Genomic DNA, 12,474 nt, shown 5'->3' on the forward strand with positions numbered 1-12,474 from the left:
CGAGGCAGCCCAGCTCTGAGGAGCAGGAAGGAAGTTCCCGCACCAGCCCCTCGCTTCTGCTAGCCCTGCGCTCACAGCCCACGTTCTGCGAGAGCCTGCTGCTGCGAGGCAGGAGGCCCCCGAAAGTCCTTCCCTCAGTGACACCTTTCAGAGGTCCTCAACTTTTCCTGGCCCCTGGCCCAGAGTTCTTCATATCCTCTGACTCACTTCCCTCCAGCCAGAACTTAAACCTTTTCTCCCTCGCCCTCCCGCAGATTTAAGCCTTTACTTAAATCCGTTGATTCACCCCGTGAAAGCACAAGGGCTCTGGAGTCAGGCAGACCCGAACCCTGCCGTTGCCACTATCGGTGCAGCCTTGGACAAGTCATCTCTCAAATCTTGGCTCGGTCATTTATTAATTGTGTGACCTTGAACAGATTCTTGGACCTAAGCTTCTTCGTTTATAAAACAAGGGCAATAATAGTACTTATGTTTTAGGGTGGCTGTAAGGATTCACTGAGGTAATATGTGTAAAGGGCCTGGCGTTTAGAAGGGGCCAACAGATTACCAACTGTGTGATTTGGGGCAAGTACTTTAAAAAAAAAAAAAAAACCACTCTAACCCTCAATTTTCCTAACTGTAACTATCCCTCAGGGTTGTTGTATTAAAGGAGTTAATCCATGTAAGATTCCTAGCCGTGTACACAGTCCATAGTAAGAATTAAAGACTTATTGGGTAGGCCGGGCGCGGTGCCTCACGCTTGTAATCCTAGCACTCTGGGAGGCCTAGGTGGGAGGACCTCTCGAGGTCAGGAGTTCGGGACCAACCTGAGCAAGAGCGAGACCCAGTCTCTACTAAAACTAGAAAAATTAGCCGGGCATGGTGGCGCATGCCTGTAGTCCCAGCTACTTGGGAGGCTGAGGCAGTAGGATTGCTTGAGCCCAGGAGTTTGAGGTTGCTGTGAGCGAGTGTGACGCCACGGCACTCTAGCCCGGGCAACACAGTGAGACTCTGTCTCAAAAAAAAAATACTTACCGGGTATTCTGACTCTTACGGTTCTAGTTATCCTGTCGCCTACTTTCCTTTGGACACGGAAAGCGCCCTCTCCCACCCCAGTGGATGTCACCGCTTCTTACCCGGCACTCTCACTGTGCCTGCGCGGCCATCTAGTGGGCACACAGTTTTGTCTCCTTTCCTCCCAGTCCCCTGTGTAAAATGATGGCCTGACTTCACTGTTCTGACTAGTCAGGGGCCTGGCGTGGGTTCCTGTTTCTTTGGTTTACCGTCAGCTGGCAAGGCTTGTAGCAACCTCCAGGCAAATGCACAAACCCCAGTACAAAAGCCTGGTTAAGTCTTAGTTTTCTCCTTCATAAGTGGGGATGATAGTTGTGCCCATCTCTAGGATCATCATGACTACAGCACCATGCGAGGCGATGAGTGTAACATGAGTAGCAAGTGCCCGGCAAAGAGTGAGCGTTGTAGCTACCACTTACTCACCCTTTGCTGGGTGTCTGTACCTGCGTTTGTGCACTTAGGTGGAGGTTGTTGCAAGCCTTGCTGACTGGAGGTAAACCAAAACCACGGAAACCAAAACCAGATTCCTGACAGGTCAAAACACTGAACTCAGGTCACCTAACAACCTTGTTTGGAAGGAAGATTGGCCACCATTTTAAAATAGGGAACTGGGGAGGAACGGAGACAACGTATCTACCCACTAGACAGCCACATGGATACGGTTGCCAGGAGGGGGTGAAAGGCGGCGGTTGGCAACACCGTGGGGTAGGGCATGGTGCTTTCTGTGTCCAGAGGCAGAGGAGAATAGGCAACTATTTTAATGAGCATGTGCTGTGTGGGATGGAGGTGTGATATAATAAAGAACCACAGAGGTTGCAGTGAAAGGGTTAAGAGCAGAGAGCTGACCTTGACACCGAGGGGATAGGCCTGTGAGTAGAGCCAGCATGTGGCAGATATGGAATTTGAACCCAGGTATTTCTGCTTCCAAAGCCCATGCTCTTAATCATCACAAAATTAATGCCTGGCACATAGTAAGTGCCCAATAAATATTTGTTTAATGAAGGAATTTATACTACTGCCCGTTTCTGGAAGCCTTTCTCCCTCCATCTCTCCCCGTGCCTATCCTTCAAGGCCCAGCTCAAATGCAGCCTCATCCCAGCAATGTGCCCTCTCCCTGTTGCTATGGGGTGGGGGAAACAAGAGGAAATCAGTGCTGGGGTGGGGAAGTGCCGGGGCACTAAGATGGCACAGCTGGGTGCAGCTGGAGGGAGGACTCAGAGTTTTGCAGAGAGATTTTTCTCCTGAGTTTGTGCACTAGAGTTGAAGCTGCTACAAGGATTAGATACATCGGTGACAAAGTAACTCACCCTGGGCTCTAATTAGTCAGAACAGTGTATTCCAATCACTTGGCAACCACGTATGGGGAGGAGGATTGGAAGCCATTTCAGGACAGGGGACTGGGAGGAAAGTGAGACAAAATGTCTGTCCAGTAAATAGCACGTGCGCAGTGAGGGGGAGGGATTGGGAAGTGAGAAGAGCTCATTCTGAGTTAAGAATTACTGCTCCAAGGTCATTAAATCCCTGGGGATTTAGGGATTTGTAATTCTATGCTATATAATACCTTAAAACCAAGGATATTGGGATTCCAAGGATTTTAAATCCCTATAACCTATGGTATAAGGATTCGAGCAAGTTTTGAACGATGAAATGCTGGGAGCTTAGGACCCCAAACAAGGATGTTAAACAGAATACTGGACATTTTAAAGTACAAATTAATCCCCCTTTGACTTCAGATCAATCCGGGTTTAACCCTTGGGACAGTGGTTTCCAAGTTGTCTTTCTCACAGTCCCTGAAGGTACCTCACAGAAGTGGGTAGAGAGAGTTGGTTCAGGGCAGAGAGGTCACCAGGGTAGGAATTCTGGGCCCCCCATTGTGGCTTCCACCAGGGCGGCTCCATTTTTATTTGATTTATGTATTGGGCTTCTGCATTTAATTCAAAAGATGAGTTTTCTGGCCAAAGCACAAAAAAATAAGTTTTAAAATTTCTGTCCTAGGAAAAAAAGGACCTGAAACCTGTGAGCTACCATTTGAATGTAAAGAGTGGTCCAAGAAGCCACACTTGGCCTCTGTTTTTTGTTTTAATTTGTTTGGGTTTTTCGTTGTTGTTGTTGTTGTTGTTTGTTTTTAATGGGAACAGACAACACGAAGATGCTGTGACTGGTAAACCATCAAATGGTGCCAGGGAGATCAAGAGGGGATGACTGATGAATCAGTCATTAGTTGGGTAAATCAATCATTAGCTGACTCTAGCCTGTAAGCTCATTTCTTTTATAAAGTCAATAACAGCGGCTACTATGACTACTATTACTATGCCTACTGTTTATTGAGTGCTTTTATAGCATGCCAGGGGCTATGCTAAGTACTTTACATATATTAATTCATTGAATCGTCACAACCACCCTGACAGGAAGTATCATTATTATCCCCATTTTACGGATGCAGAGACTGAGGTTCAGAGTGGCTAAGTAACTTGCCCAAGGTCATACAGCTAGCACACGGTAAATTCCACTTTACTTACAAGCAGAAACAGCATGGACTAAAGGAATTAAAATAGTCAAAGGTCAACTGCCTGGCAGCCTTAATTAAGGAACAAGCTTACATTTTGACCAATAGATGGCACCAGTGCATGGGTTTGGTGGCCTACTCCAGGCTGTGTCCAATTCAGGGAAGTCCCAGGTAGGGCTCAGAACTGTGAGGCAGCCTCTCTCCAGTTGAGAGAGGAGGGAAAGAAAGATGGCCATCATTTTGCTTCTGAATAAGATAATGTTGCCCTGTCCCCTTTGTAGCTAAGCTGGGAAGCTGGCAAGTGGGGGAACAGCGGTAGTTCTACCGAGAGCTGCTTTAAGAAGACATGTGAATCTTTTCTCCTTCAGCATTTTCTGATCACCTCTTTAGTGCCAGGCAGGGTGCTGTGCGATGAAGTCATACGGGAATACCAAACGCAGCCCCATCTCCCTGCACAGGAAGGAAGCAGGTGCCATGGTAGGGGAGACACCGGCGGCATGGGGCCACCCAAGCCAGACTTGGGGAGCTGGGGAGGCTTCCCACAGGAGGGTGCCTGAGCTAGTTCTGTTGGATGCATGGGAGTTTACCAGGCATGCAAAAGTGGAAAGGCATTCCAGACAGAGGTTTAAAGCCATAGGAGTGTCAGAAATCATGCCACATTCAAGGATAGGCAGTGTAAGTTTCGAGTGTTGAGAGATGAGTGTGGCGACACGCAAAAAACAGATGATTGGAACGTTTAGGATATCAAGTTAAGGACTTGATTTATGAATACCCAGCAGTGTGTGTGTATATGCATGTATTTTTCTGGATAGAGAAGCCATAGATTCTCAAGGGGATCTGTGACAAAAAATAAAGTCCAGCTATTGGTGAGGCAAGGGTACGACATGGTCTGATCGGTGGTCAATGTGGAGGGTGAATTGCAAAGGGCATGCTGGGGACAAGAAAATTAGTTGGAGAGTAATTGGGGCAGGGTCAGCATGAGGGTCTGAGCTGTGGTGGGTACAAAGGGGATTGAGGAGACGAAATCGATAGGACTTAGCAGCCCCTCCCCACATGCACCGTCTCTGAGGCTCAAATGAGGCTGTACCTCTCACCTTCCCCCAACTCCCATCCCTATTCCCAACATTCAAGCTGCCCTTTGGTAGCCTTTTTGTTCCCTTTCCAAGCTGTCCTTGAAGTTTAATCAAGTCTGATTTCACGCGTTAATGGAGGGGACCTGGCCCCATGCTGGGTCCCCAGACCTACAACCCCATGGAGAAAAATCTGTCAACTGACCTCAGGTAGAGCAATGAATTGGCCTTGAGCTGGTTTCTGACCCTCTGCCCACAGCTTCACAACACGGGCAGAGTTCAGTTAGGAAATCAGCACAGTTCCAAGAAAAAGGCAAACATCCAGTTTATTTTTCCTCTGATTCATCTTATGCCAACACACAGACTTCAATGGACAGTAGGCAAAACAGGGGGTGGGACCCCAGAGTGGGCTGATTCTGCAGATGCCCCCTTCCCTTCCTGCAAGACCCATGAGAAAGTGACCCCAGCTTTTCTTGGCTCTGGTATTGGTATCTCTGGAGGTGAAGCCAGAAGTCGGGCTTTACATGGGGAGACGGGACCACATGGCCACCTGGGAAGGCTGCAGAGTCAAAAGGCCGTAAGGGGTGACTGCTTCCCCCTGCAAAGGCATGCCCCATCCTGCTCTGCTTCCTGGGTGCTTCAGAAACCAGGTCTTCCCTCTAGAGCTCCTAGGAGCCTCCCAGTGTCAACACAACAGCAGCCCAGACAATGAGATGCCAGAGGCCTGGGCTCACAGGCCAGTCAGGGTGAGCTGGGAAGCTTCAGGACCCAATTTTCAGTCCAGAAAGCTGTGCCCAGAGACTCCTGGCTGATTGATGCCCATGGAAACCTGCCAGGCATACTGTTGCTTCAGTTCGGACAGGGCAGGGGCAGGCAAAGGGGATGAGCTGTGGCCTTGTGTGGTGTGGACCCAGGTACCCTGGCACACCCTTCTGGCCCCTTTTCATCTGCCTCCTCTTCCTCCTCCTCTTCTTCCTCCTCGTCTTCGCTGTCTGAGTCCTCATACAGGTTGATGGTGGCCTGGACGGGGAAGTTCTGCAGTAAAATCTCCCCAGCACTGTACAAGTAGTCAAAGGAGCGGGATTTAGGCCAGAAGAGCCTGTGGACGAGAAGAAACATGGCCCTAACTTAGACAAGGCCTCATGTGTGCAGAGGGCCAGTAGGGCCAAGAACGAAGCCGGCCCCTCAACACCTTTTCTTAGCTACAGTAATGGGGTCAGAGGGAAAGAAAGGGCAAGCTTTGTAACAGAACCTTCTGAATTGTTACAAAATGGCCCCAGGCAGGAAGGTAATCCCTGGTGGGCCTATAGCTGTGGGGGGCCCCAGCCCCAGCATCTATCAATTCTGGCCCTGACACCCCCCCACCTACCAGCCCACTCCAGGAGGTTTCTAGCCAAGCATTCTTTAGCCCTGTTGTCCCCATATCCTTCTAAGGATTCCTTCACTGTCCCATGCACAGGGCCTCATTCTTGGGGGTCAAGACACTGCTTCCAGGGAAAGCAACCTTGGCCAAGTCCCTTAACCTCTCTTGGCTTCAGTTTTCTCCTCTGTGAAACAGCAATCACAGCAGTGCCTCCCTTCTGCACCACAAGACTGTTATGAGGATCCAAAGAGCTAATGGATTCATGTCAAATTTGGAGCTTGGTGCCAGAAGCTTACCTGACGGGGTGACAGAACTTGGAGTCAGCCTTGGTGACCTCCGCAGCTATTGCTCCACCATCCGCCTGTCCAAAGCAAAAGCTAGTATGTGGCTCAAAGAACATGGCCAGATCACCACCTCCTCCATACCAGAGGTCAGAAACCCACAGGTAAGATGATTTAGAAGATACCTGAGACATCTCTGGGGTCCACCTGCCCCCCAACACTCACCCCACAACAGGGGAGTCTCTCTTGGTTCTGTTTGAAAAACAAGTGGACAGAGTCCTGGGGGTTGTTTGCTTTCTGCCCCTGTTCCAACACCTGTTGGGAGGCTGGCCAGGGGACAGAGTTCTACTGGAGCAGCAAAGATTCAGGGAGGGGGTGGGAGAGCACCGGGGCAATGTGCCAGGAGACCGAGACTCGAGAAGCAGTGCCACACGCTGGCTGTGGGGCCCAAATCTCCTGCCCACTATGGGCCTTAACCTCTTCATCTTCCCAATTGCCACGGAAACCTCAGATGTGCCCTCCTCCCAGGGCTGTTGTGGGAGTTGAATGTTAGCAAAGCTATGAGGATGCTTTCCCAGATCTGCAGCCCTGGATTGAGGTCAGGGGCTCTCTGGGAGGGGACCTGGTCCGCGTGAATGCATGTGGCTGCATGCGCATGTGAATATGTGTCACCTGGGCTTGAACTCACCAAATCCACCAGCTTCCTCGTCTGCCTTGGAGGGTCATTTGTGGAGGACAGCCAGGGCCTCCAGTGACAAGCTCCTCTAGGACAAAGAGGAGAGAGATCAGTCCATGGAGGAAGGGACTGAAACGTGGGCTCCCCGAGATAATAAAAGAGGGCTCCCTAAAGCTTGGCTCAGGTCCCATCTGCTCCAGGAAGCCTTTCCCAAGGCCCCTGAGCCCAGGCCAGGACAGATGCCCCTCCTCTCGGGCTCGGCAATGTTATCCTTACTCTTATCACCCTGTTTTGTAATTGTCTGTTTACTTATCTTTGGGCTCCTTAAGCTCAAAGATACGTTTGATCCGTATCTGAATCCCTAACACCTAGCACAATAGCCCACACAGAAGCTGTTTCAGTCGATGTTTGTTGAAGGTTAAATGTTTGGAGGAGTGAATGGGAGTGAGGTAGAAAATATCTTGCCTCCTACCTGTGGCTCTAAGAAGTAGAGCTCAGAGGCCTACCATCTTCCCGGGCTGGGGAAAAGGGCCAGAAATATTCCTGGGCCTACTGTGTCCCCACTGGACTTGCAGGGGCAGGAAACGAGCAAATGGGAACCTGATGGTGTGGTCGGGGCTTTGGCCCTCTTTCCCCACGCCCCCACCTCTGCAGTCTAGGTCGCGTTAAACCCAGGTTCCATGGCAGTCTCCTTGTGTCCTTCAGTGGACTCATCAGCCTGGCCCATGAGGGGCTGGCTGTTTGGCCTTCAGCTTTGGCAATGCTTACTGTCCCCAAGTCCCCTCCTGCCACCTAGAGAGATCACTGAGGTGAAAAGCCAGTGAGACATTCCAGCCAGAAATGTAAAGGGAGGGCTATGAGGCCACTGCTTTTCCCCTTCACAGTGAAAAGGGGGCTCTGAAAGCCTCATGTCACTTCCTCTCCCAGGAATCCCTCAAGCTTCAATTCAGGCTACCGAAGACCAAGTTCCACTTACCTTTCACTCCCAATCACCTCTTGTCCAGAGGAGAGGAGGGGCGTTGGGCTGAATAGGCCAGGGAGTGCCAGAGGGGCTTGCGCGAGAGCTGGAGCCGGGGCCAGGGTCAGGGCTGGGCTGGCGGTAGCAGCGGTGTGAGTGGCAGAGTCCATCCTTAGGGTGCCAAGCCAGGCAGGCTGTGGGGTCTCCTATTTCCCAGAACCTTTCACACTCTTTTGGCCTTTTCTGGGAGACCCTTTTATAAGCCCTGGCTGGACTCATAAATTATTCAGGGAGTACAGGGGTGGGGGGACTTGGGAGGGGGATGAAGATGTAGGGAAGGGGATGGGGAGGGGAAGCTGGGTTCCTGGGTGTGAAATCTCTCCCAGTTGAATCAACAGGGTGTCAGTGGGAGGCGAGGGGTTTGCTTTACCTCCAAGTCAGAAAGAAAAACACAGAAGGGGCAAATTGCACACCATTTGTGTGAATTCCCCAGGCAGTAGCAAGGCCCAAGGCGGGAAGGAGGGGAGCTCATTAGCACCCAATGCAACAGAATTGTCAGGGACAGAGGGCCGGACGGACAGGCCTTTGGCAAAGCCAGTTCCCAGCAAGAAGAGACAGCTGACCCCACTAAGGAGAGTGAGGGACTCACATGTTATTTCAGTTCAAACCCCAGATAGCTTTGCGGGCTGGCCCTGATATAGGATGGCCACCATTAAGCATATCATCTGGGATAGGAAAAAAAAGGGGTTCTGGGTAGAGTAGGCCCAGTTGCTTGTGGGGTCAACCTCGAGTCTTCCTGCAGTGCTCCCCCACCCCTTACTGGTCAGTTCATTTGCAAAAGTGCCCTCTCCAGCCTCAGCAGGAAGTGGTCCAGCGGAGTGGAGCAGGCAGGATTTCGTAGGGTCTCCGGGTGACATTCCAAATCTCACAGTTCAGCTTCCAGCTCGGGAGCCAGGGTGCTGGGACAGGCAGAGTTCTGTCCGGCCACTAAGCTGCTGAAGGACCTTCCCCAGCCCCAGGCCTCAGTTTTCTCCCATGAGAGATGAGGTGCTGGCCCAGGGGTCCCAAAGGGCCCTGCCAGTCTGAACGCTCCCTGGTGGCGGCCGAGTAAATGGGTACTGACCCCAGGCAAGCCCAGAGGCTTGAGCACAGTCCTCGCCCTTAGCCAGCCTTCTGGGCCTTCGCCAAAAAGCTTCCAGTTACAACTACTGGCAGGTGTCTCACGCTTTAGAGGTCTCGAAACAGTTCCTCCTGACCTCAGTGTCCAGCACCAGCACCGATTTAGCTTCTTGGACATTCATCACAGCCTGGTTTGTAATCACCAAAAATTAGAAATAACCTCGATGTCCAATAATAGGAAATCAATGACATTAATTAATCCTTGCACCTGAATACTAAGCAAGTGCTCACGATCATCTTCTGGGAAGTCTAATTGTTAACACTGAAAGTGAAAAAATAAATCAGATGCTAAAATAGTAGGAGTAACTTAAAGGCTCCTCTTTTCTCAGTTCACCTAACCCCCAACCTCTGCCCCACTTTAAATTCCAGCCCCACTGTGTTCTTTGCAGCAAAGAAAAATTGCAAACGACCTAAATGTCTCACTTTCAAAAGCTGATTAAATAAATCATCGCGCAGCTACACAATTTCATATTAAATTTGGCATGGTAGGAGAATGAGGGAAAACTTAAGATATTGAAGAGCGAAAAAAAATAAGCCTCTAAAATATTACTTAGAGGATGATCCCATTTTGGTAAGAAAAAAAGTGTAGAATGTTCAGTATGCCAAGAAAAAAAGACTGGTGAGAAGAAAGAATGTTACAGTTGTCATTTCTGGGAGAAAGAATAGGGTGGATTTTTACTTCTTTATGCTTTTCAGAATCTTCTAAAAAGTTCCACAATGAACGGATATACATTTGAGTAATAAAAAGTAAAGATGCATAAAAGTAAGAAGGAATGAAGAAAGAAGTGCTTATCTGGGGAGGAGAGAAAACTCTGGGGGAAATGACAGCCACTTTCAAATATCTGAAGATTAGACTGCAATGAGATTATACTTGTTCTGCGTGACTTCAAAGGACAGGCCTGAGGCCCATGGCTGGAAGCTACAGGGAGACACATTTTGGCTCAATCAAAGGAAAACTTTCGAACAGCTCAGCCACCACCTAACCTAAGGGCCTGGCACCTCACCGGCCCTCAATAAACAGAGGTTTATTATATGAGGTGAATGAGTTCAGTGGAATGTGCTGCTTTGGACTGGGGCGAGCTCTCTGTCCCTGAATTTTGTAAGTACAGGCTGGATCTTGGATCCTAAAGAGGGAAATCTTGGCGGCAAAGGGAGGGTTGCTGGAGAGCCTGGGCTTCTATCGGCCTCTTAGAGTTCTTGCTAAATTTACCATCAGGAAATGAGAGTTGGCTTGTACTGCCTCACTGGCTAAAATGAGGAGTGCGGCCGGCCGAGAAAAGGAGCCACGCTGAAGACACTGGATTGGAAGCGGATGGCATGCAAAGGACAAAGCGCAAGACCTGTTGTCACATTCTAGGATCGTTTTGACCTCTAGGTGGCCTCTGAGAATAGGTAGGAGGGAGGAGGGAAAGGTCGAAGAGGCAGTCATTCCTCCTGAGCACCCGGCTCAGCTCAACCAGACTCAGGCCTGCCACCCATCATGCCACCTCCCAACTTGAAGTTGTGCTCCTTCAGTCACTCCCTGCACGATGGGAGCTGTCTAGTCCCTTCACTCCCCTGAGCAGCCGGCCGCAGGGTTCCCCTTGCACCCAGCTCCCGGCACAGTCCTGGAGCCCAGGGAGCCACCTTCCATCCTGTCTCCGTGGCTCTTTGTTCAATGCTCTGTCTTGCTCCCTCCTAATCATTGCCTCAGCCTCATTCAGCTTGTGGGGGACGAAGCCACTGGCCCTTCTTGTTGGCCTCTCCCCGGCCTGCAGGGGTTGCTGGGCAAGAGCTGCTGTTCTTCACGCTCAACATGGAACAGGAGTAAACTGGTCAGCAGGCAGCAGACAAGGTGCGGGCCAACCAAAATGGAGAGCTTCCGGTCAGGGCAGTTCAGATGTCACCTCTGTTTCCCCTGACAGCCCTAGAGTGCTTCTGGATTTGCCAGACCTTTCTGTGGGTGCCTCGACTGGGCCAGACACCCTGCTGGGCATCGCCTACAAGGGGATGGGCCGGGAAGGGGAAAGTGCTGTGGACCCTGCCTCGAGGCACTCACAGCCCAGTGAGGGAGACGAGACTCCCTCAACCTCAGCCGCGGCCGTCCCCTCAGCCATCCTTGAGCGTGTTCCCCTGTCAAGGCCCCAGCTCCAGCCTCCATATTATTTCTCTGGGCCACGTTCCAAACTTCCTTCAGCTCCCGACCATGCTCCCGCCCCACCCCTCTCCCTTAACGGAACAACCTCTCCTCCTACTTCCCTGAGAAAACAGAGGCCTTCAAGCGTGAATTACCTCAGTGCCCTGCCCCACCCCCCAAAAATTGGCCTCTCCAACTTCCTTCCCCTCCAGCCCTCCCTTCTCAGGGGACAAGATGCCCCTTTAGTTAAAGGCTAATCCCTTCTCCTGGGCCTTGAACTCATCCACCCTCCCTTTCTGGGCCCTTCCTCCAGACGTTCGTTACGCTTCTTCAGGGAAGTTCAGCTTCTCTCTACCCACTCTTTCTCTTCTGATTATAGAATCCCAGTCTCTGTCATCCCAAAAAACAAGCACCCTCCCTTCCCAGATGTGTTCTCTTGCTCCCCTAACTTGCTCTTTGCCTGATCTCTTTTTCTCTCCCCTCCCTCCTTCCTTCTCTCTTTTCTTTTCTTTTTCTTTTCCCTCAAATTTGCTGAAAATAGTCTACATGCTAGACTTCCACCTTTGCCGCCTTCCCATTTCACACTTCGACCAGCTGCAATTTGGCCCCAGCCCCATTAGCTCAGTAAAAGGGCACTGCCAAAGGTCACCAATGAACTCCTAATTGCCAAATTCGATGACCTCTTTGAACCCTGGGTGGCAAAAGACACTATTGGCCAAGTCCTCATTTCTGAAACGCTTCTTCCTCTTTCAGCCGCCATCGGCACTCTTTCCTGGCTTTCCTCCTGCCTCCGGAACCCTTCCTTATGGTTCCTTTTGCTGGCCTCTCTTCCTCTGTCCGTTCCTCAAGTCAGTGAGGAACGTTCCTCAAATTACAGTCCACAGATCAGGCTGATATGCAGGGATATTTTCAGTGGGTCCCAGCAAAATGAGAAAAACTGTGCTTGGAGAGTTTTTCCATAATCTAAATTTATTCAGTTATAAAGGACTGTCTTTCATTCTGAGATTATGCCCTTCCTGGGTTTTGGTAGTAAAATAGTCACTCTTTTTCAAAATGATGGTGAGAATGAATGTTAGTTTCTTTCCTTACTGTTCCTGCTTGGCAAAATACAATGTTAGTTTCTATGTGTCAGTCCCATAAATGTGTACTGGACGAATGAAACAACAAGAGTTGTGTTTCCTGATGAAATTTTCCTGATGGGTGTCTCAAACTCATTCCAAAACTGAACTGTTTTTCTCCCCTACACACCTGCTCTGTACCTACCTCGGTGAC

General features: G+C 50.3%; 1 protein-coding gene across 1 annotated transcript; it reads right to left on the reverse strand.

Annotated features, from left to right (window-relative positions):
- Positions 1-5,478: 5,478 nt before the first annotated feature.
- On the reverse strand, positions 5,479-8,077 carry RIPPLY1 (ripply transcriptional repressor 1). Its single transcript, XM_012644580.1, has 4 exons — positions 7,926-8,077; positions 6,962-7,037; positions 6,289-6,353; positions 5,479-5,728 (listed from the first exon to the last, which is right to left on the reverse strand). The coding sequence occupies exons 1-4, from the start codon at positions 8,075-8,077 to the stop codon at positions 5,479-5,481; spliced, it is 543 nt and encodes a 180-aa protein (XP_012500034.1).
- Positions 8,078-12,474: the final 4,397 nt, after the last annotated feature.

This window comes from Propithecus coquereli, unplaced genomic scaffold (genome assembly GCF_000956105.1).
Source record: "Propithecus coquereli isolate 6110/MARCELLA unplaced genomic scaffold, Pcoq_1.0 Scaffold104, whole genome shotgun sequence".
Lineage (NCBI taxonomy): Eukaryota > Metazoa > Chordata > Mammalia > Primates > Indriidae > Propithecus > Propithecus coquereli.